Source organism: Melanerpes formicivorus, unplaced genomic scaffold, assembly GCF_026170545.1.
Source record: "Melanerpes formicivorus ecotype bairdi unplaced genomic scaffold, bMelFor1.0.p_v2 SCAF_64, whole genome shotgun sequence".
NCBI lineage: Eukaryota > Metazoa > Chordata > Aves > Piciformes > Picidae > Melanerpes > Melanerpes formicivorus.
The window spans coordinates 3731357-3756378 of NW_027142416.1; the positions used below are offsets into that span (position 1 = coordinate 3731357).

At 44.4% G+C, this 25022-nt stretch overlaps 1 protein-coding gene across 1 annotated transcript in view; it reads left to right on the plus strand.

The window, feature by feature from the left end:
- OTOGL (otogelin like) overlaps positions 1-25022 on the plus strand; it is a 139131-nt gene continuing 114109 nt past the window's right edge. The window contains exons 1-10 of the mRNA XM_068162433.1: positions 1-79; positions 1109-1148; positions 2187-2235; positions 4834-4894; positions 6515-6613; positions 7990-8144; positions 10550-10671; positions 13099-13304; positions 18893-19023; positions 21410-21516. Coding sequence (XP_068018534.1) covers positions 1-79; positions 1109-1148; positions 2187-2235; positions 4834-4894; positions 6515-6613; positions 7990-8144; positions 10550-10671; positions 13099-13304; positions 18893-19023; positions 21410-21516 — 1049 coding nt within the window. The remainder of the gene's footprint in view (positions 80-1108; positions 1149-2186; positions 2236-4833; positions 4895-6514; positions 6614-7989; positions 8145-10549; positions 10672-13098; positions 13305-18892; positions 19024-21409; positions 21517-25022) is intronic.

Here is a 25022-nt window from a genome sequence, read left to right on the forward strand (position 1 = left end):
ATGAACATTGTGGGAAAGCCCAGTTTAATGATACCATGGAGTCTGTTCTTACTTCATTCACTGCTGTCCTCTTTGCAAGGTAAGAACTTTATTCCATTGTGGTAGCAATACTCACTTTTAAAAAAGAGATTTCTAAATATTTGGCTGTTACAGCTCTTACTTTTTCTAGCCCCATAAAGCAATTTTTGTTGTTATTGTTGTTGGATCCTTGCTGGAATTTATGTATTAAAAAAATAGGTTTTAACACAGGTTAAAAAGCTGTATATCACTGTTCTGGCTCACAGGTGCAGAAAAGAAAATAGAGGGTTTTTTTTGTTTGCTTGTTTGCTTTAATTTATTTATTTTTTAATAGAAAGGCATATTCTAATGTCTGAATTGGCTACAGAACACTTCTTTTGAAAGGAAATTTAAGTTTCTCCTCTTTCTTGCCATTATTGCCAAATAAGTAAGCTTCTAACGATTTTCAGTGGAGGATGGTCTTGTCTGAACAGACTGCACCTGTGATTTATGTAAGCAGTTTCAGAGTGCTAGAGTAAATAGCTCATCTGGCTACATAAATGATTTAATTTTCAGTGTAATGCCAATGGATCTTTGCTAGTTTTCTTGCAGCAATTATAAAGGCTTCTAAGGCAGTGTGAGAAAAAAGGCATTTTATCTGTCTATTTGTTTATTTTTAAAGTATAGACTCTAGAACATTTTAAACAATTCACAGTTGAGTTTCACCAGTAGCATTCAGAAAATAATTATAGCCAACCTCCCTAGAAATTCCATTCTGGAAAGCTCTGAGCATCTCTTGTATTATATCACTTCTGAGCCTCTGAAGGACTCTGAACTCTCTCCTCTGCTTCATGGTAGCATGTAGCAGAACTGAGAACATGGAAACTTGCCAGTGGTGAATACCTAGGAAAATCAAGGTCTCAGGAAGTAAAGCATAAAGTGCTACAGCCACTGGAAACAGAAAAAGTTTGTGTAAAGATGCTTTGGAGAACTTAGGATCATTAAAGAATAAATCTGAACAGTGTTGTTTTAAACTTGACGAACTGTTGTTTGTCAAGTGCAGAATGAAGCACAAAAACCCCATTTAATCTGATGACTCTTTAACCTACAGGATCTTATTGCAAGCTTTCTCATTTGAGAAGAACTTTAAGGTAAGTTTTTATTCCTTGTTTGTCAAGTCCTACAAAGAGAGCAAGAGGAAGTGTGATGCAGTGCAAGTTAGAAAGCAAGATACAGCTTCAAATTTGACATGTAGAATTTCATGTGCATGCACAACGGACATAAACCAGACTTCCAGAATGCTTTACCATTCTCTTCAAAGACATTGCATAAAGGGCATGGCTCCTGTGTTTGAAAAATTGAGGTCCTCATGAAAAATGGTGCCCCTATGGTCGCAAGAAAGCTTAGGGGAGTAACCAGCATGAGATCATGATGTCATGACTGGAAAAATACATTAAACGAGTGTCCTTCTACACTTTGTAATCTCACGATAAAATCCTAGCTTCTATTTGAAGCACAGAAAAGTAAGTGCTATACAGCCTTAAAATAAACATTCTCCATACAAGTTTTCATGTAGAAGCTGAAATCCAAACACAATCCAAACTAGGGCATGTGCCTGATCCCATTGAATTAAATGGGGTCTATGCCGTCAGTTTCAATGGAAGCATCCAGTCGGACATAGCTGACCTCAAACACAGATGCACCTCAATAGACATATGTTTTATAGTTTTATGTCCTTGCTTGTAAACTTTGTCACAAATTTAAGCCAGTTACAGCTGGAGAGTAATCTCTTGCTATTAAAAGCACCACCACAGTGTATTAAAATGACACTCGGGGGAACTTGCAGCCGCTCACATGCAATGTCAAGTAAATACGAAGCCACTTTACAGTTTTGTATCCTGTCCTGTAAGCCTATTTTGCCCACTTACATCTCCCTCATGAGCTCCAGGGGTCTCAGTGTCTAAGCAAGGATCAGACTGCAACCCAGTTCTGTAAAATGAGACCAAGAAAAGAAAAAAAAAACAACAAGAAGGGGTGGGGGGAAAAAACCCTCTTAAAATGTTAACCCAAGAAAGACCTCTTTGATAAAGTGATGGTAATCAGAGAGAAACACTTCTCTCCAGAGAGCTGCTTATTCAGGTTGCTCCAGGGACCTTTGATTATACAAGATCCTTTTTGTTTTCTTCCAGAAATGAGTTTAATGTAACTCGACAGAAAAGAGATCTCGTAACAACTGAGGTAGGTTATACCTCCAAACGGGGGAGGGAGGGGAAACCCTCCCCCATTTTCTGCTCTGGGCCTTTGCACTCCTGACAAAGGAGCCTTTGTGGGGAGAGAGGCTGTGGTAACAGGATGACAGTGAGGAGGAGCAGCTATTACCTATCTGCTCACCCTCTGCCTGAGCCCGCAGTCTCATGCCTTCGTTCATTCTCAGCAAAGCACTCGGTGGGCAACCCACCCTGAGGAACCGGCTGGCACACTTCATGGGAAATAAACCTGCCATGCTTCTGGCTGTTATGAAGGTGAACAGAGCACCTCAGAAAGCTGCTGGTGTTTGGTGAGAGGTGCAGTGATGGTGCCACCAGCAAGGCTCCCTCCTAGGCATGGTGCAGTGGTGGCTCTGACCAGGCCCTGCTTCTCACCACCCTGGCCCATTGATGCCTTAATGCTGCATCCCACTGAAATTTAATAGTAAATGAAGGAATCTCGTTCCACAGCTGGTATACATGGAGCCCAAGCAAGGGTTATGATTCCATTTGATGAGGGCAGGAGAGCAGCCCAAGGCAGGGTCTCCTTAGGGTCTTGCAGGAAGGCTGCAGCTGAAGCATAGATGATTTTCTCAGTGTCTCTGTATTGGGTTTGGGCACCAGCACAGTCTCCTTTTGATACATCTGCCTCCTGAACCAGCCAGAAGATATCTGCTGTCAAGTGCTATGATAGGGTGAACAGAGTCTGTGAGGACTGACAGTGCCCCAGGAGGGCCTTTGTCAGGGAAGCTCTGTTGCAGCATGGACACTCTGCTTCTTCATAGCAACAAAAGACACCAAAAGCTGCTCTCCTGAGGGGGACAGCTCTGAGTAAGCATCATGGCAAAGGAAAAGAGGTCTTGTGCATTCAGGGAAAGGGTCATTTCTGTCTCCTGACAGACCCTGGGGACCAGGAATAGTTCTGGTGTGGAGGCCTTCTACGTGGGGATTTGATGAAGTCCATTTTAGGTTGATTTTAGATGGATTGTGCATCATCTCACAAAAGATTTTCAGCTGGAAAACTGAAGTTTTTGTGTCATTTTATGAGACATTAGGGAGACTTAATATAACCTGTGCCTTAGGCAGTGGCATTCACGTTTTCACACACACACACACACACACACACACACACACACACACACAATCACCAAGGTTGGAAGAGACCTCAAAGATCATCAAGTCCAACCTGTCACCACAGACCACATGACTAAACCATGGCACCAAGTGCCACGGATGTTAGGAAGAAGTTCTATGCAGAGAGAGTGATTGCCCATTGGAATGGGCTGCCTGGGGAGGTGGTGGAGTCACCATCATTGGAGGTGCTCAGGAGGAGATTTGATGGGGTGCTTGGTGCCATGGTTTAGTTGTTTAGGTGGGTTGGATTGGAAGATGGGTTGGACATAATGATCTTGAAGGTCTCTTCCAACCTGGTCTGGTCTATTCTATTCTATTCTATTCTATTCTATTCTATTCTATTCTATTCTATTCTATTCTATTCTATTCTATTCTATTCTATTCTATTCTTATTAATTCATACTCCAGACATGGAGAATGACTAGTGGCAGAAGGAAAGAAAGAAATGAGCTTACAAGCAAAGACTTAAACTCTTCATTTTGCTTAGTTGTGTAGCTGAGTGCTGGTGTGGCGCCTGTGGGGAGCACAGAAGGGTAACTGCTTTCTCATAGAACGTCACGGAATAAATAGAAACCACAGGAAAGAAGAGCTGCTATTTAACCAAAAGGGCTAAGCTATATGAAACAAAAGGATTTAAAATAGCCATGAATAAATATAAGAGGGGAATATTTAACTCCCCAGCGCTTCACCCTGGTAAACTTTCCAGGCGAGTGGGGGCAAAACCCCCGTAGTGCTTTCAGCCTGGAATGGGATCTCTTCTTGGAAAGGATGGTGCAACATGACAAGCTGCAGTAGGAAAGTGCTGGGTCTGATCCAGGACTTCATTAATAGTCCAACGCTCTATGGTTCCTAAACAAGACAGGAGGCAGATCAGGCAGATTCACCTCCTCTTTTGTTTGAGATGAACCAAAATGCAGTTCTGAAGGATCTCAAGGAGGACATGAAATCCATTGTGACTGGAATGAGCACAGTAGGATGACAGAGGTGCAGCACACAGGATGAGTCAGGGGAGAGGATGAAATTGAGGAATACCTTGTCTTCAAGCTCTCCAGCTATTGGTATTTGAGTGAAGTGAAAAGGGTGGGAGTGCTCTCTGTACCCTCACTCTTCCTTCTAAGTGTAAATGCAAAACTTCCCAGGCTGAGCCTGCTGGTTCATTGGCACTGGAAGGCATGTAAAGGAGGCCAGTGGTGATCTGACAGCACAGCTGCATCCTTCCTCACCCACCCAAAAGCCATACTCCCCTCTCCAATGTGCTGGTTGCTGCAGTCACTGCCTTCCCTGCTGGCCTTAGGGTGCCAATCCTTCCTGCAGTGCTTCCAGCTGTGCCATGTGCTGGCCAAGATGTGAACTACTCTTTTGTGTTAAAACTCACAACCCAAAATGAGGCTGCAAGGCCACAGGTTCATTTGTAGAGCACAAACACCCTGATACTACTTTTACATTTCTCTGACAGATTCAAGCTTCCTCTCTTCAGCTGCATCTTCATGGGGCCTTGACACGGAGTCTGACAGGAGGTCAGTGCTGGGCTCCTCGCCTGAAGGAGGAGAGATGGTCCTGAAAATGCTGCTTTCCTACCAGCTCTCCTGTGTTACTTTGGGTTGTGAAAGCCCTTCTCACTATGTCCCCTACAAAATCTTGCCCTGTCTCCTTTTCTCATTTAATCCATGTTAAGATTGAGCTTTCCACAGCTAACAAAGTCAGTCCTTTGGTTTCTAAAGAGGTTTAATTCCGTTGCAATTTGCCTTTTCTGCCAATTGTCCTGGCCTTGGCAGAGGATATAGATATGTATAAGAGGCATGTAACTGCTTCTGTGAAGGGATGAAGATGCTCAGGCAATGAGCACAGAGCTGGTCCTGGAGGGTTTTAAGCGTTGTACACAGAGGTACAGCAGTTCATTGTATTTAACCGAATTTTGGTTTCCTTCTTGGAAAATACCTGTGCCTGGGTAGATGCTTTCTGTTGTGGCTTTCCATCTAAATGAATACATGTGACTTTACTACTCACAATTCTAATGGCAACAAGGGAGTCTTCTACGTTAGTGCTCTTCTATAAACACCACTTACTGCTTTGTCAGTATTTTCCCAAGTATCTGTGTCTGTTTGGAAAGCACTTCTTTAATGGAAAAAATTCAGGACTAAGTATGGAAAGGAATTTTCACAGTGAAGGTTGATGTTCTCAATCACTGGTGACTTCTGTGTGTGCTTTACTTTAAAGGTCCCATTTTGGCCCCTTTCAATGTCACTAGCAGCTTTACTGTGGCATCAGTGGGAGTGGAAGGGCCTGCTTATTTAGTTTATTCCCTACTTTTAGCAATGCTTTTAAAATCTCCATCAGCTGGACTGTGTTTGTATCTAGGGTTTTATTCCTCTCCCAAGAAGGAAAGCAGCTATCTGTAAAAGCCTGATGTTTTGCTTTGTGACTACAATTATTGCTCCCCACTTTTGAGAAACTATGATTTAGACCCACCTCTGCAAATGATCAGTGGATGACAGTGGGGTCTTAGCTTCCAAACAGGCTATGAAACTCTTTAATGAAACTGCTTTTGGAAACAATTACTAATTATAACATAAAGTAAGCAATTCCCACAGAATCTTTAGTCTCTGACTGCAGCCCCCTCTTTAAGCAGACATACCCATTTAACTGGCTTGTGTTCCAGATCAGAGGAAGGTTTAGTTGGTTTTCACTCTGTGAACTATATATTCTGGACTCTCCATAAGCTAAAGGTATAGCTTTGCTGTAATGCTGGGGAGGGAGAAGCTGAAGATATGTGTACAGGGTGCATAATTTAGTCAATTAAAATAATCTGCATCCTGTGTATTTTGAGATCAGCAGGACTGGGATTTGATTTCTTTACATGGGAACTTGACCTTATGTTTGCTGGGAGGAGGTTGACCTTTTGTTCCTTTGTTAGTTTACAAGTCTCAAACCAAACAAGAGAGAGCCGTGCTTCTCTTTTAACCAAGGAACACAAAAGGTGAAACTAAGTAAATGATAAAAGCTGGAAATTGTTGTTGGTTCATTTTCTTAGCTAATATATCTGCTTATGATTAAACAATAAACAGATCTAATGTGGATCTCCCGGTCTATTTGCAAAATAAATGTATCTACTAGAAGACTGCTGTGCTTGCTTACAGGTTCCTGTCCTCAGGAGTGCCTTAATGGAGCAGCCTGCACAGAGGCAGGTGACTGTGACTGTCAGTTATTTCAGGCTCAAGGAAGCAGGTGCCAGATTGGTAAGCTTGGGGCCTAAAAAAGGGGCAAATGTCAGCTTCAAATGAGACTTAAGGTGCAGGTTTTTGAAACAATACAGTTAACAGCATATCTGTGATTTCTCTGTAGCAGGACGCTCATTCCACTAGTAGCTAAGAGGATTAAAATGATATGGATTAGGGATATATATAGAACAACATCAGGGGTGTTTACATATTAGATCACTGTCTAGTACATCAGTAATTACCCAGCTTTTTTTATAGTTAGCTGAAATAACATCAAGAACAAAAAAAACATAAGAAAAAGCTCCTACCAACCAACCAGCAAAACCCCACAAACCAAACCAACCCAACCCCCAACCAACCAAAACCCCCCAAAATCAAAAAACCAAAGCAAAACAAAACAAAAAGGTAAATAAAATGACCACCTATTTCAAGGCACTGGTTTCTGGAATCTACTGTGTGTAGGGATCAACAAGAATTGGCTTCTGGAACCTGCAGTAGATCTAAATTCATTGCTTCTACTTATAATTAACTGCCAAAAGAAAATATAAAAGAAATTCATGATTGCACATGACTTAAACTGCAGCCTAAAGACTAAACAAAATCTATTGGCTTCATTTAAAGTTGAAGAAAGGACATTATCTTTTACCCTTGCTCTTACTGTCCTAGTGGATGAGAGGCTGACCATGAACCAGCAGTGTGCTCTTGTGACCAAGAAGGCCAATGCCATTCTGGGGTGGATTAGAAAGGCTATGGTTAGTAGGGCAAGAGAAGTTCTCCTCCCCCTCTGCTCTGTCCTGGTGAGGCTGCATCCAAGGTATTGTGTCCAGTTCTGGGACCCTCAGTTCAGGAAGGACCTCAGGGAACTACTTGAAAGAGTCCGGTGCAGAGCTACGAAGATGATTAATGGAACATCTTCCTTAGGAGGAGAGCCTGAGGGAGCTGAGGGCTCTGTAGCTTGGAGAGGGGCAGCCTGAGAGGTGACTTCATTCCTGTTGATAAAGATGTGCAGGGCGAGTGCCAAGAGGCTGGAGCCAGGCTCTGCTTGGTGATGCCCAATGGCAGCACAAGGGGCAATGGTGGAAGTTCAGGCATAGGAAGTTCCATGGGAAGAGGAGGTAAAATGTTTTCCCTGTGAGGGTGACAGAACACTGGAACAGGCTGCTTAGGAGGTTGTGGAGCCTCCCTCTGTGGAGATATTCAAGCCCTGCCTGGATGTGTTCCTGTGTGATCTGCTCTAGGTGACCCTGCACTGGTAGAGGGGTTGGACTGGATGAGCTTTCAAGGTCCTTTCCAGCCCCTAACACTCTGTGATTCTATGATTCTGTGACACTTTTGTGGACACCTGTCAATTTTTGATTAACATGCTTGTAGTAAACTACTTGTGTTCTTTCCAGTACCTAACAGTGGTAAGGACCGAGATGGGATCTGCAAATCATGGGGACAGTATAATTTTGAAACATTTGATGGCATCTACTACTACTTCCCAGGAAATTGCTCCTATGTTTTTGCAAAAGACTGCAGTACTCCAGAACCCCAGTACACTGTTTGGGTAAGTATTTAACAACACACTGAGTATTCCTGCATTGCAGGACTCTCTTTTTTCACCACAAGTGAAATAAGTAGAGAAAATATATGGAGCAAACTGTTGCATGGTTTACTTAAATGTGACACTGTGCTGCTAGAAAATACCTTAAGCCTGTGTGCAGTAGTTCAAATCATTGATTAAATGATAATCCACAGAATCACTATACTAAAAAGTGCATTTGTTACTCCCCTTCTCCTGAAAAGAATCTCTGCTCACTCCTTTCTGGGAACAAAAGTGTTTTAAGGCAGACCTTGGGAACTTCAATAAAGTTCAACTGTAAGAGTATAACAAAATTCCCCAGCTGCTGAGTGAAGTGCAAGCAGCTAGAACCTGCCTGGTAGCTGGGCACCCCAGCACAGTGGGCTCTGATTCACATCCATCGGCATGCTAAAAGGACCTGCCTCCCTGACCCATGGAAAACTCTGTCCCCTCTAGGGATTTGCATTCTAATTTTGGATTACCTCTATGTCATGCAGAGAAGATTAACAGCTCAAAAGCCTTCATCTTGACCTATGTATGGAAGGCACTCTTCAGTAATTTCCTCAAATTTAAGAGTATCCAGTTAATGACTGTGGGTCAGGGAGAGTTCAAAAACTGTATCCTCCTTCCTTCATTATGTCACTTTTTACACTGTGATTTGGATTTGATGCTAACTGGGTAGGGAAAAGGAGAGAAGGGAGGTCCTTATTCTGAGCCCTAGTGGGCACAGAGGTGAATGGAGACCTTGATGCTGATTTCTGCTCCAAGCACTCATTTTCATTTATAAACACATGACCTCCTCTCACCCCAACTAACAATGCCTAGTGAAGATAAACCTGCCATTGAAAGTGCTATTTCCATTCACTCAGGTTATAGACAGCCGCTGTAACCTCTGCCTTCCCCAGTTTAATTCTGTGGATTCTCTGTGCAGCTCTGATCTTTTAGAAGTTGTTGGTAAATGCTGTAGCAATGACCAAGACTATATTAAAATCTAGAATCAACATTTCAGTGGATTCCAGTTGTTCTGGAAAGAGAGAAACTACCACTCAGCTGCTGGAACAAATACCATGTTTTGCTAAAAACTGAGAATGTTTACTCGGGATGATCCTAAGTAATGTCGAAGCACTGCAGTCACTACAGGCAGGGCAATGGAGAAGCAGGAACGTGGCCAAATTCCCACACTACAGTCCTTCTGGCTTTAATAATACACTTCTCTAGAGGATAAAAAAAAACCCACAACAATTATTTTTATTTTCTTTGACTGTGTTTCTGCCTTGGGACAGGTTTAGACAGAAACCATTTGTCAATACTAGTAAAAGTTGTGCTGTCTTTAATTATGATTATCTTGAGTGATGTAAAAACCTCTAATGCTTTTCCTGGTTTGGTTTACTTAATTCAGAGAAACAGTAACTGGTTCTTTACTTCCATGATTGAGTGTCAGTTTAGGAAGATTAATTCAGGCCTGTGTTAGCACTGTATGTCTACTCACAGATCTTTCCTACAAAAGTGGTAGCTCTAGTTACTTTTACAGCCTCCATCAGTGTGTTGGCAAAATATTTCCCAATTACTGATCTGTTTAGCTTCACAGCCAAGTAAACCAGTACTGCAGCTCCTATCACAGAATCATGGAATTGTCAGGGTTGGAAGGGACCTCAAGGAGCATGAAGTTCCAACCCCCCTGCCAAAGGCAGGGACACCTCACACTACAGCAGGCTGCTCACAGCCACATCCAGCCTGGCCTAGAAAACCTCCAGGCATGAGGCTTCCACCACCTCCCTGGGCAACCTGTGCCAGTCTCTCACCACCCTCATGGGGAACAACTTCTTCCTAACATCCAATCTCAATCTACCCATTTCTAGTTTTGCTCCATCCCTGACACCCTCAAAAGTCCCTCCCCAGCTTTCTTGTAGCCCGTTGCAGATACTGGAAGGCCACAATTAGGTCTCCTGGGAGCCGCCTTCTCTCCAGACTGCACAACCCCAGCTCCTTCAGTCTGTCTCCATAGCAGAGCAGCTCCAGCCCTCTGCTCATCCTCCTGGCCCTTCTCTGGACCCTTTCCAGCACCTGCAGATCCCACATTACTATACTGGAAATTATAAGCCAGCTCATTACAGTATCTCTGGAGTTCATCTACATGAAATGAATATTTAATCTGATATTCAAAGGGTTGTCTGGTGCTGTTAAGCAGCAGCTGCACTTCTTAGCAGCCCTGGGTAGTATCAACATCTGGCTTTGCATACCTTTGTGATTTTTAAAACATTCTCATTTATTAGCAAAGTTCTTTCATTGACTGGTGCATGGAAATGAAAAGTATCAGAGATGAGTTTATGAAAAGAAATGATTGAGAACAGACATTTGGTTTTATTTTGTGGATATTTTTCCCCTCTAAGGTCCATAACAGTCCTCACTGTTACGGCTCGGTCTATGCTTGTCAGAGATCTGTCAGCTTATTTATTTCAAACCAAGAAGAAATAATAATTTCAGGACATGAAGTAAGAAAGGCTGGAATCAGGTGAGTCTCCTACTGGTGAATTGTAATTTCTATTTTGAAAAGATAGCTTGGTCTTTAGGGAATTGGTGCCTTTTTTTTAAAGCTAGCCAGAGAAAATGACTTGATATATTTTATTTGTTTTACTCATCTCTTGCTGTTCTTTACTGGGGCTGTGGGAGTTCTAGTGTGCAGATGTGATGTTGCACCTGAGTGCTGATAGTACATGTGATGAAGAGTTGAATGACTTGATATCTTTTATTTGTTTTACTCATCTCTTGCTGTTCTTTACTGGGGCTGGCAGAGTTCTAGTGTTCAGACGTGATGTTGCACCTGAGTGCTGACAGTACACGTGATGAAGAGTTGAATGGCTGGGGTCAGAGTGGCCGGAGAGCTCCCAAACAGAGAGGGACCTGTGGGTGCTGATTGACAGCTGGCTAAACATGAGCCAGCAGTGTGCCCAGGTGGCCAAGAAGGCCAATGGCATCCTGGCCTGCATTAGGAATAGTGTGGCCAGCAGGAGCAGGGAAGTCATTGTGCCCCTGTACTCTGCGCTGGTTAGGCCACACCTTGAGTCCTGTGTCCAGTTCTGGGCCCCTCCGTTTAAGAAGGACATTGAGATACTTGAATGTGTCCAGAGAAGGGCAACAAGGCTGGTGAGAGGCCTTGAGCACAGCCCTGTGAGGAGAGGCTGAGGGAGCTGGGGTTGCTTAGCCTGAAGAAGAGGAGGCTCAGGGGAGACCTCATTGCTCTCTACAACTACCTGAAGGGAGGTTATAGCCGGGAGGGGGTTGGTCTCTTCTCTCAAGCAACCAGCACCAGAACAAGAGGACACAGTCTCAAGCTGTGCCAGGGGAAGTTGAGGCTGGAGGTGAGGAGAAAGTTCTTCACTGAGAGAGTCATTTGCCATTGGAATGTGCTGCCCAGGGAGGTGGTGGAGTCACCATCCCTGGAGGTGTTCAAGAGGGGATTGGACGTGGCACTTGGTGCCCTGGTTTAGTCATGAGGTCTGTGGTGACAGGTTGGACTTGATGATCTTTGAGGTCTCTTCCAACCTTGGTGATACTGTGACTGTATACACCTGCTGTGGTTTCAGCTTTCCCAGAGTCCAAAAGCCCAAAGGGACCAGATTTAGATTGCCTTCCATCTCCCCTTTTCCCCAGTAGGGGAAAGCAAATTAGGCAGGAGGAAAGAGAGGTAAAATCATGAAAGAAACAGTCTGGAGTAGATTAGGAAGTAAAAAGGTCAGCTTAACAACATATAAAAGGCAAAGTAAGTAAAAATATATATATGGAACCAGTCACAGCTGGCAAAGGATTCTCTGGCTGCAAATGTAGATTCTTTTTAGACACAGTCGTTCGGAGTTTAGATGCAGCATGGAACAGGCCCCACCACATGCTTGCAGGAGCAGTAGCAGGAGCAGCCTCTCAGGCAGGCGAGGAGCAGGCAGGAAAATGGCTCCCCTTAAATAGGCCTGGTGGCCAGGAAGCGGGAGTGAAATAGGCTTTGACCTAGAGACCCCCCTTCCCCTGGGAGGGGGAACCAAGTTTCTCTCCCCACCTGGGTCACAGAACCAGTATCACAGTGCACTAGAGCTTGGAAGGGACCTCCAGAGATCATCAGGTCCAACCTCCTTGCCAGAGAAGCATCACCCAGGGTAGTCTGCACAGGAATGCATCCAGGTTTATTTGTAATATGTCCAGAGAAGGAGACTCCACAGCCTCTCTGGGCAGCCTGCTCCTGGCCTCTCTCACCCTCACTGGAAAGAAGTTTCTCCTCCTGTTGAGCTGAAACCTTCTCTGTTCAAGCTTGTACCTGTTGTTCCTTGCCTTGTTACTGTGCACCACCCAAAAGAGCTTGGCCCCCTCCACTTGACACTTACCCCTCAGATATTTATACACATTGATGGAATTCCCAACTCAGTCTTCTCCAGACTAAACAGCCCCAGGGCTCTCAGTCTCTCTTCACAGGGGAGATGCTCAAGTCCCTAATTATCCTTGTGGCTCTCCCATGAACTCTCTGAAGCAGGTCTCTGTCTCTCTTGATCTGGGGAGCTCCAAACTGGACACAGAATTGTAGCTGTGGTCTGAGCAGGGCAGAGCAGAAGGGGAGCAGAACCTCCCCAGCCCTGCTGGCCACACATTTCTTGCTGCACTCCAGGATCCCATTGGCTCTCTTGGCCACCAGGGCACATTGCTGTCCCATGCAGAACTTGCTGCCCACCAGCACTCCAAGGTCATTCTCCATGGAGCTGTTTTCCAGGTCCGGTTTCTTGTCCACCTGGGGGCTAGGTTCTTTTCAGCCCACCCCTCTGTGGGGCTGGGTGTAACCTGATACAACAACTGGTAAAAAGGACTTAGTGAATTAGAAGGTCATGTTGTATGTAGTGTTTTTCTATCACCAACCTCATGTCATCTGAGATCTTTCAAGCAGGCTGTTTATTACTTCCAGATTAATGTTGCCTCAGACAGTTGGAAATGCTTTCCTTGAGAGACTGGCTGACTATATTCTGGTGAAGACTACCTTTGGGTTTTCTCTTGCTTGGGATGGAAGCTCTGGTGTTTATATTAAGCTGACAGAAGATCATAAGGGAAAAACTTGTGGCCTCTGTGGAAATTTTAATGGCAATATCTATGATGACCTGATGCTACAAAATAGTAAGTAAATAGCTTAGAAATAACTTGGCTGAACAACTTTCATCTTCACTCTAAATGGAATACTGCAAAAAGAGCTGAGTATTGTTCCAGTTATTTGCTGTTATTAAAGATGCTAAGGGAAAAGGTCCTAGTTCAAGAAATTATTTACATTTATGTTTAAGGCTTTTCTTGCTCAGCAAAGCACTTGGGATATGTTTATCTTAGCTAATGAAAGTGCAGTCAAATAATCAATAAACAAACAAATGCTTGTGGTTTTCCTTATGTTTAAAGATGGTGGCAGAAGGAGAGAAGACTCAAAATATTAGTGTTTAGAAAAAAGCACCATCTCAGGTCATTCCTTTATGAGAGCTTTGTAAGGATGCTTGGTGAAATATGTAAGTTTCAATGCAGTTGCCAGGGAGTTCCTTTTATCTCTTTCTTGATAGGGTATCTCATGGGTCTATGACTACCCTGCAGGATCAGAAGGCCAATGGTGTCCTGGCCTGCATCAGGAGTAGTGTGGCCAGCAGGAGCAGGGAAGTCATTCTACCCTGTGCTCAGTGCTGGTTAGGCCACACCTTGAATACTGTGTCCAGTTCAGGGCTCCTCAATTTAAGAAGGACATTGAGACACTTGAATGTGTCCAATGAGGCAATGAGGCTGGGGAGGGGTCTGGAGCACAGCCCTGTGAGGAGAGGCTGAGGGAGCTGGGGTTGCTTAGCCTGGAGAAGAGGAGGCTCAGAGGAGACCTTCTTGCTCTCTACAATTCCCTGAAGAGAGGTTGTAGCCAGGTGGGGCTTGGTCTCTTCTCCCAGGCAAGCAGCACCAGAACAAGAGGACAGAGTCTCAAGCTGTGCCAGGGGATGTTTAGGCTGGAGGTGAGGAGCAAGTTCTTCCCAGAAAGAGCGATTGGCCATTGGAATGTGCTGCCCAGGGAGGTGGTGGAGTCACTGTCCCTGGAAGTGTTCAAAAAAGGCTTGGATGTGGCACTTGGAGCCATGGTTTAGTTGTCATGAGACAGGTTGGAATTGATGATCTCTGAGGCCTTTTCCAACCTGGTTGATTCTACGAGTAGTTGTCCAGGCTGTGTGTGAATACTCTATAGGGAATTTTTTTCATATCTGCAACTAATAAAAAAAAAAAAAAGAAATAAAAAAAAGACAAACTTAAGAACATGAGGAATATTTTTCTGTCTTTGATAACTGCAACTGGGGGACATTAGGAAAACATTTTTCACAGCAAAGGTGGTCAGACACTGAAACAGGCTGCCCAAGGAGGTGTTTGAGTCACTAACCCTGCATGTATTTAAAGATGGTTTGGTGCTTGGGGCTATGGTTTAGGGGTGACCCTTGTAGAGTAGGGTTCTGGTTTGGACTTGGTGACCCTGAGGGTCTTTTCCAATCTGAATGATTCTGTGAAATCATAGAATTGTTAGGGTTGGAAGGGACCTCAAGGATCATCCAGTTCCAACCCCCTCACCCATGGGCAGGGACACCTCACACTAGATCAGGTTGCTCACAGCCACATCCATCCTGGCCTTCCAAACCTCCAGGGATAAGGCTTCCACCACCTCCCAAGGCAATACCAAGATAGGACTGCTTGGCTCTTATTAGGAATTGCTCAGTGAATCACATCCATGGCCCTACATACTCTTCAGTAGCTAAGGTTATTTCACTGTAACTCTTTTTTCCCTTCTATTTTTTTTCCCTTTCTATGGCTGACAATGGAGCTTTTTGACTTTCTATGTGAAGGAAGACACAGTGTACCTATCTTTGCACAGTCTTTAAAGATCTACCCTACATAAACTGCTCATACCTCCTCTCCTATGAGAGCACCAAATTTTCTGTTTCATATATCAACTTTTGTACACCAGAATAATAGTATGTTAAATAACTGGGCAAAACTGGTGAGCTGTAATAATGGAGGAAAATGGAGTTTGGATCACAGGATTGTGGGCTGCATCAAAGGATGCATGGGCAGCAGAGCCAGAGAGGTGATTCTGCCACTTTGCTCTGCTCTGCTGAGACCTCACCTGGAGTGCTGTGTGCAGGTCTGGAACCCTCAATATAGGAAGGACATGGAGCTGATGGAGCAGGTCCAGAGGAGAGCCATGAGAATGATCAGGGGCTTGGAGCAGCTGTGCTATGACGACAAGCTGAGGGAGCTGGGTGTGTTCCGCCTGGAGAAGAGGAGGCTCCAGGGAGACCTAAGAGCAGCCTGCCAGTACCTGAAGTGTGCCTAAAAGAAAGCTGAAGAAAGACTTTTTATAAGGTCTTGTGGTGACAGGAGAAAGGGCAGTGGTTTTATCTAGGGTGAGGTATATTTAGATAAGATATTAGGAAGAAGTCCTTTACTATGAATGTAGTGACACACTGAAATGGGATGCCCAGATAAGCTGTGGGCATCAAACTGTTTAAGACTAGGCTGAATGAGGCTCTGACCAACCTGATCTATTCAGAGAGGTCCATGCCCATGGCAGGGGGCTTGCAACTAGATGATCTTCAAGGTCCCTTCCAACGCAAATCATTCTATGATTCATATGATGATTTATCTCCATCAGCAAACCTACTTCCCCAGTGGTGCGAGGGAAGCTCTTAAATCCCTCCTGAGTCTTCCACAGTCTGAATGTTCTCTATTTACAATACCTCTAATAAATAAGATGCTGAGAGGCATGTAGTGCTTCCATATCAAAACACAGCTTAAGAGCAAATTCCTTTCCTATTCCCTCATCTTCATCTTTAAAGGCATCTCTGTATTGCTTTAATTTACAAAGCTGTGTCCGCATATAGAGCTGTTTCAAGGACAGTGATTTGATTTTGTGTCATTTTTTGAGGACTTAGAAGTTCAAGCCCTGTAAAAGTGGAAATAAACTATTTTTTACTGCTTGTGCAGAAGCAGAGGGAAAGCAATGGGTTTACTGCTATGCCAAAGCCCAGCTTTTTCTCTACGGGAAGAGTTTCCTGCCTAAAGAACTAATTTGCCAGAGAGGGACAAATGTTTTGAGTCTTCCTGACTCTTAAGTGAAGTAGACTGGTGGTTAGCATCTCATCTTTGTTTATTTGTGTAGATCCAAGCACAAATATTTGATTGGTGTGCTTTGGGGCTTTCCACTTTGCGGTGTCAAACTCTGTGCTTTTGTGCTAAGAGAAGTTAGATGAAGTTATGCATAGTGCAGCTCTGTGAAAGGAAAGAAGTAGCAGCATTTCAGTACATCTCCTAACTATGCATAGGTATAGATAACTATAGCATAGATAAGGTTCCTCAAGGTGGAGGCAATATACCCTTCTGAACATCCTTAATACAGAAAAAAATGTAATCACAGAATCACAGAAACTTTCAGGTAGGAAAAGAGCCTCAGGATCACCAAGTCCAACCCAGAACCCTACTCTACAAGGGTCATCCCTAAACCATAGCCCCACATCCAAACCACCTTTAAACACAGCCAGGCCTGGGGACTCCACCACCTCCCTGGGCAGCACGTTCCAGCCCATGACCACTCTTGCCCTGAAAAAATGCTTCCTAATGTCCAGACTAAACCTACCTAGTCACAGCTTAAGGCTGCTCCCTCTTGTTCTATCATTAATTACCTGTCAGAAGAGATCAGCAGCAGCCTCTCTGTGTTGTCCTTTCAGGTAGTTGTAGACAGCAATGAGGTCTCCCCTCAGCCTCCTCTGTTTCACACTAACCATCCCCAGCTCCTTCAGTGGCACTCCATCAGATTTATTCTCCAGGCCCTTCCCAGCTTCCTTGCCCTCCTCTGCCCTGGCTCCAGCACCTCCACATTTCTCTTGTACTGAGGTGCCCAAAACTGGACACAACACTCCAGGTGTGGCCTCCCCAGATCTGAGTACCAGGGCACAGTCCCCTCCCTGCTCCTGCTCGACACAGCATTGGTGATCCCATCCAGGATGCCTTTGGCTTTCTTGGCCACCTGGGCACACTTCTGGCTCATATTTAGCTTTTGTTTCTCAATATTTAGTTCTTGTGGCAAAAAATATGTACATTTTTGATGTGTTTCTTTACTGCCAACCTTCTTGTATGTGTGCTTTTCTTAGTCTGCTGCCATGACTTGCAGTCATGTGTCCTGTTCATCAATTTCTCCAAGCTCATGGTATGAGGAGAGCTGGGTCTGTAGTGGTGTGTTTGTTGCAGGGGGTTCCTGCAGTGAGGGAAAAGGAGGGAGATAATAGCAGGAACTATCTCTTGAGAAAACTTGCTGAAAGCCTTGCATTTTTTCAAAGGAATGTGTTTGTTCTTAAGTAGTCAAGACATTACACTTGTCCTTATTTGTGTATTTGTGGTAGAGTTGTCAGAGACTGCACTTAAACCAATCCCAACCAACTGCTTGTTGTATATGCAAAAAAATGAATAAATCAAAAAATCCTTTCAGGTAAATGTAGTTTAAAATATTACTTTAAATTAAAAAGAATGACAAAAAGTTGTCAGCTCGTGGCTTGGACAGCAACACTCTGTGCTGGGTTACGAACTGGCTGGAGGGCTGAGACCAGAGAGTGGTGGTGAATGGTGCCACATCCAGCTGGCAGCCAGGCACTAGTGGTGTCCCCCAGGAATCAGTGCTGGGCCCCATGCTCTTTAACATCTTCATTGATGATCTGAATGAGGGGATTGAGTCAGACATCAGCAAATTTGCAGATGACACCAAGTTGGGAGCAGATGTTGATCTGTTAGAGGACAGAAGGGCTCTGCAGAGGGACCTCGAAGGACTGGACAGATGGGCAGAGTCCAACAGGATGGCATTCAACAAATCCAAGTGCCAGGTGCTGCACTTTGGCCACAACAACCCCATGCAGAGCTACAGGCTGGGGTCGGAGTGTCTGGAGAGCTGCCAAACAGAGAGGGACCTGGGGGTGCTGATTGACAGCTGACTAAACATGAGCCAGCAGTGTGCCCAGGTGGCCAAGAAGGCCAATGACATCCTGGCCTGCATTAGGAATAGTGTGGCCAGCAGGAGCTGGGAAGTCATTCTGCCCTGTACTCAGCATTGGTTAGGCCACACCTTGAGTCCTGTGTCCAGTTCTGGGCCCCTCAGTTCAAGAAGGACATTGAGACACTTGAACGTGTCCAGAGAAGGGCAACAAGGCTGGGGAGAGGCCTTGAGCACAGCCCTGTGAGGAGAGGCTGAGGGAGCTGGGGTGGTTTAGCCTGGAGACGAGGTGGCTCAGAGGTGACCTCATTGCTCTCTACAACTACCTGAAGGGTGGTTGTAGCCAGGAGGGAGTTGGTCTCTTCTCTCAAGTAACCAGCACCAGAACAAGAGGACACAGTCTCAAGCTGCACCAGGGGAAGTTTAGGCTGGAGGTGAGGAGAAAGTTCTTCACTGAGAGAGTCGTTTGCCATTGGAATGTGTTGCCCAGGGAGGTGGTGGCGTCACCATCCCTGGAGGTGTTCAAGAGGGGATTGGACGTGGCACTTGGTGATACTGTGATAATTTTCCTACCCCACCCATATGCTGAAGATATTTATGACTTAGATGCATTGAATGTCTTAAAAAACTGCCAGAAATTTTCAAGCTGCATTTTGTGTTTGTGTTGACATTTTGTTTGTGTTTTCCCCCTCCCCCTGAATGCCCTTCTACTGTTTTCCTGCAGTTGGTGAAGATACAGATGATGTTGCTGAATTTGCAAATAGCTGGGTTGTGCAAACCTCAGATGATGTAGCTTGTGTACCTACTGCCTCAGATTTTTCCAGTCCTTGCTCAGATGAAGCAGAATCCACCGAGGTAATTAATCTTATTCTTGATCTACTTAGAGAGAGAGAAAGATGATAGAGAGGTGAGAGAGAGAGGTGAGAGAGAGATGATAGAATCACAGAATCATGGAATTGTTAGGTTTGGAAGGGGCCTCAGGGATCATCCAGTTCCAATCCCCCTGCCATGGGCAGGGACACCTCACACTACAGCAGGTTGCTCACAGCCACATCCAGCCTGGCCTTCAAATCCTCCAGGCATGAGGCTTCCACCACCTCCCTGGGCAACCTGTGCCAGTCTCTCACTACCCTCATGGGGAACAACTTCTTCCTCACATCCAATCTCAATCTACCCACTTCTAGTTTTGTTCCATTCCCCCCAGTCTTATCACTCCCTGACACCCTCAGAAGTCCCTCCCCAGCTTTCTTGTAGCCCCCTTCAGATCCTGGAAGGCCACAACAAGGTCTCCTGGGAGCCTTCTCTTCTCCAGACTGAACAGCCCCAACTCTCTGTCTTCATAACAGAGCAGCTCCAGCCCTCTAATAATCTTTGTGGCCCTTCTAAGGACACACTCCAGCACCTCCAAATCCTTCTCGTTACAGATGGGGTCTCACCAGAGTGGAGCAGAGAGGGGGACAATCACCTCCCTTTTCCTGCTGGCCACACTTGATGCAGACCAGGCACTGGTTGGCTTTCTGGGCTTCAAGTGCTCACTGCTGGCTCCTGTTGAGCTTCTCACCCACCAGCATCCCCAGGTCCTTTTCTTCAGGGCTGCTCTCAAGCCAGTCCCTGCCCAGCCCATATTGGTGCCTGGGATTGCACTGGTTCAGCTGCAGCACCTTGCATTTGATGTTGTTGAACCTCATGATGCTGTCATGGGCTCACCTCTGCAGCCTGACCAGGTCTCTCTGGATGGATCCCTTCCCTCCAGCGTGTCTGCTGCACCACACAGCTTGGTGTCATCAGCAAACTTCCTGAGGGTACACTCAAAGCCACTGTCCATGTCACCAACACAGATGTTAAACAAGCCTGGTTGCAGTGCTGATCCCTGAGGGACTCCACTCGTCACTGGCCTCCACTTGGACATGGACCCATTGACAGCCACCCTTTGCATGCAGCCATAGCGACAATAGAGAGAGAGAGATGATAGAAAGAGAGAGTGGATAGAGAGTGAGAGATGATGGAAAGAGAGAGATGAGACAGGGAGAGAGATGAGAGAGAGGATATAGAGAGATGATCTAGATGATAGAGAGAGAGACATAGATACATATATTCTTAATCTGCCCTGCCCAGTGATGGTACAAGCATCTATCAATATACAGAATGTTGAAGAAAGCCTTGAATGCATAAAGGCCTTGAGAAAGAGATTTGGACTGTTTCTAGGTATGCCTGAAGATTTTCAGATTAAAAGTACAAAAGCTCAGATAGGATGTGCCAAGTGGCACTGATCTCTTGGCAGAGCTCTTCATTGCTGTGTTAAATTTGGGTTCAGTTTCCAGTTCTGACTTCTTGCACCTACTTTGTTTTTTTTTTTTAAAGTTGTGAATCCTGCAGAGTTAATCTGCTCTGCTGCTACACTGGCACAAAATGGGGGTTTTGTCATAGAATCACTCAGAATCACCATGGTCGGAAAAGACCCCTAAGATCATCAACTCCAGCCATTATCTAACTCTACCAGGGCCACTACTACCCCACACCCTTGAGCACCATATGTAGATGGCTTTTAAATACATCCAGGCATGGTGATTCAAGCCTGGGGGGCCAGTTCCAGACTTTGACAACCCTTTTGGTGTAGAAGTTTTAACTAACGTCCAACCCAAACCTCCCCTGGCATAACTTCTTCTGGTCCTGTCAGCTGTGACTTGTGAGAAGAGATCAACACCTACCTTCTAAAACCTTCTGAAACCTTTTTTCAGGTAGTTGTAGAGAGTCATTTCACAATCTTTGATCACAGCTGACTTAAGAGCAGCATTCAACCAGGCCAGAAGGCAAATTTTAGGAAGAATAATGAAGGAGACACAATCAGGCTGCGCCAGGGGAGGTTCAGGTTGGATATTAGGAAGAAGTTCTATACAGAGAGAGTGATTGCCCATTGGAATGGGCTGCCCAAGGAGGTGGTGGAGTTGCCGTCATTGGAGGTGTTCAGGAGGAAACTTGATGGGGTGCTTGGTGCCATGGGTTAGCTGTTTGGGTGGGTTGGATTGGTTGATGGGTTGGACGCGATGATCTTGAAGGTCTCTTCCAACCTGGTCTGGTTTATTCTAAATAAAGTTTATTCTAAATAAATAGAGACTGTGAGGTTCTCAATACTTAATGGGGATAGAAAGGGCTCTGGATTAGGGAAACAAAGCTAAGAAGAATGATACTTGTTCACTAAGTATTTGCTAACTCTCATTTACTGATTCTTCTTAATACTCAGGACATTTTCTTCAAGTGCCAAATATTTCTACAGTTTCCTTTCCTCAGCTGTCATGAAAGCATAGATCCATATTCTTATATTTCTAGCTGCATGAATGATCTTTGCAGGTAAGACTGGTGTTCCTGACTATTTATTTTAATGCATGAAATGAATGCTTACATTTTCCTTTGAGACCAGAACTGAGCAGCATTGAGGCAAATTAGGAGGAACCAAGTTCAAAGTGAGAGAGATGTGTTCAGGTCTTTTCCAACCTGGTTAGTTCCCTTCCCTTCCCTTCCCTTCCCTTCCCTTCCCTTCCCTTCCCTTCCCTTCCCTTCCCTTCCCTTCCCTTCCCTTCCCTTCCCTTCCCTTCCCTTCCCTTCCCTTCCCTTCCCTTCCCTTCCCTTCCCTTCCCTTCCCTTCCCTTCCCTTCCCTTCCCTTCCCTTCCCTTCCCTTCCCTTCCCTTCCCTTCCCTTCCCTTCCCTTCCCTTCCCTTCCCTTCCCTTCCCTTCCCTTCCCTTCCCTTCCCTTCCCTTCCCATTATTTAGTATGGAAACAAAAAAACTAAGGTCACTGAACCAGCCTGCCAAGGGATAGTTTGGTTGCTAAAGTTTTAAATGGATTCAAAGAAATGGTAGACAAATCCATAAAAATCACTAATAACAAAATAGGAGCTGCTAATCGCAACATCCCTGAAACCTGTATCTGGAGATCCCCCCCCAAAAAATGCATGGAGATGATACTAGAGTGAAATATCAATGATACTGGAGGAGCTGGACCATTGGTCTGAGACAGTTGGACTGTTTCTATGAACAATCACTGTGGTTCAAATTAGTAGAGAAAAAAATAAAAGAAAGAAAGAGAGAGAGAAGGAGAGAAAGAAAGAAAGAGAGAGAGAAGGAGAGAAAGAAAGAAAGAAAGAAAGAAAGAAAGAAAGAAAGAAAGAAAGAAAGAAAGAAAGAAAGAAAGAAAGAAAGAAAGAAAGAAAGAAAGAAAGAAAGAAAGAAAGAAAGAAAGAAAGAAAGAAAGAAAGAAAGAAAGAAAGAAAGAAAGAAAGAAAGAAAGAAAGAAAGAAAGAAAAGGAGAGATAGAAGGAGAGAGATAAAGAGAGATGTAGAGAAAGAAAGAGAGAGGTAGAGAAAGAAAGAAAGAAGAGAGAGAGGGAGAGAAAGAAGAGAGGAAGAGAAAGAAAGAACAGAGAGAGGAAGAGAAAGAAAGAAGAGAGATAGAGATGGAGAGAAAGAAAGAAAGAGAGAGAGAGGGAGAGAAAGAAAGAACAGAGAGAGGGAGAAAGAAAGAAGAGAGAGGGAGAGAAAGAAAGAAGAGAGAGATAGAGATGGAGAGAGAGAAAGAGAGAGGGAGAGAAAGAAAGAGAGAGGGAGAGAAAGAAAGAGAGAGAGAGGGAGAGAAAGAAAGAGAGAGAGAGAGGGAGAGAAAGAAAGAGAGAGGGAGAGAAAGAAAGAGAGAGGGAGAGAAAGAAAGAAAGAGGGAGAGAAAGAAAGAGAGAGAGAGGGAGAGAATATTTTATTTATGTAAATTCAGACTTGTCAAAAGAAATTTGGCTCTCCTTGGCTTTGGTGGTAGTTACGCCTCTCAGTTACCGGCATTATGTGTCACCTGGTATTTTAACTTCAGCTCTCCAGGCTCCTGTTTAGCTCTTATCATTCAATTTAAACTGGTGCCTAGAGCCAGTGAACAAATAACTGAGCAGCATGCCACTTCCTTTATAGCAGGCTTTTAAAATTAGGAGGTAACTGCCATAAGCAACAGGACTTCTACCAGGCACTATTATGGCCCTCTCAGAAAGCCATCCATTTAATCAAAAACATCCAGAAAGGTTCACAAGACTGAAAGTAAGAATCACTCAGCATAATCCATTACATTTGGGAGGAATTTTCAGTTTCCTGCTTTGCCATAAGGTCGAGAGAAGAATTTGTGTTTGAAGGCAAACATCCCAAGTGTGCTTCCTGAGGTTTGCAGCTCATGGATTTTTCTCAGAGGAGAGATGGGTTGCTCCCTCCATGGTCTCCTGATAATTCAGGAGTTTATTGTGACTTTTTGTTAGCAAAGTGAAAACAATGAAAAGCAAAATTTCAAGTGTGATGTTGTGTCAGCATCAAGGTGGATTTGATTTTTGTCAGCGTGCATATGTGTCTTAAAGTCAATTGTGTGGATGTAAAAACCTTGAAGGAAGTTTCTGTGTCACAGAACCTCATTAATTTAGGCTTATCTTGCTTATAAAAGAGATCTCTCTCCTTGGGGCTTGGCATCAGTTTATTGAGACTTTAGTGGGGCCATAGTATATGGCAAGTATTCTTTCTCTTAAGACCTATTTAATTGGATTAGATAAGGGTAGCTGGAAAGACTCTGATCATTGTAAGAAAGAGGGTAGTGGTGGTGGATTTGATAGGAGACGTGTTGAAAGCAGAACACAAACACAATATCCTATATTCTCAAGAACACTAATTTTGGAAGCATGCTGAAAGACGAACTCAGTTGTCCCAGTCATGCTTGTAATAGAAAGGCCATTTTATGACTAGGTCATTTTGGCATCCACTCCTCCACAGTGAGGGATGGGAATTGTTGGACTTTGAAAATAACAGAGGATTGGTGATATCTTGTGACCTAAAGCTCAATAAAATTTGAGCTCACCTAAATGCTGATGAACATCTCTTTACTTAATCCTGGCACAAGTACACCGTACAGCTTCTTCTGTACAGACTAAGGCAGAGAGGAAGTCTTTGGCCAAGACTGCACTATAAATTCCTGAGCCTGTCTACAGTAGTCAGTGGGATAATGCCTCGGGCACCAAGTGCTTCAGCACAAGGTCAGGAGTCCAGCAGCAGGATTGTTCTTGCCTAAATTCAAGGACTCACAGGCAGCTGGGAATCTGAACCAGTTACTTGGTCCAGAATGTGTTTTATCAGCATGGGTCAGAATTTCCATGTTACATAAGAGGCACCTGGATCTTGAGACTGTTGAGTTGTCTGTTGTCTTCAAGACAAGGACATGCTTCTCTTTCACCATCAGAAATCACAGAAATCACAGAAACATTCCTGTTGGAAAAGACCCTCAGGATCACCAAGTCCAACCAATAAGCCTACTCTACAAGGTTCACTCCTAAACCATATCCCCAAGCACCACATCCAGTCTCCAGGGTTGGTAACTCAACCACCTCCCTGGGCAGCACATTCCAATAGGTCTTGCTAAGGCAGCTAAATATACAACACAAATTCCCAAACTGTTGATATCAGAGTCAAAAACATGGCACAACTCTCAGTAGTCCAGGGCCTGCATCGATAAGCTCAGTCCAAGGAAGTGCATTCAACACACTTGGCTTATATGCACAGCAGACTGATTCTCCTCCCACTCCAGACTAGTCCAAAACAGAATTCTACTTTTCTCCACCAGCTAATTAGTTTACTATAAGCAAAATGTGTACAGCAGCACTTATCTTCTTTTGCTAATGAATTTGTGGGGTTGTTCATTATGGCAATACTAAAATTAAAGAACACTTTGTGAGGTCAAATGATAAGCACACAGCAGTGTGTTCAGTACAGCTTACTCCTTTCCATAATATTCACCCTGTGTGCTGTTATGACTAAGTGGTGTCAGCTGTGTTTGAAGTATGCT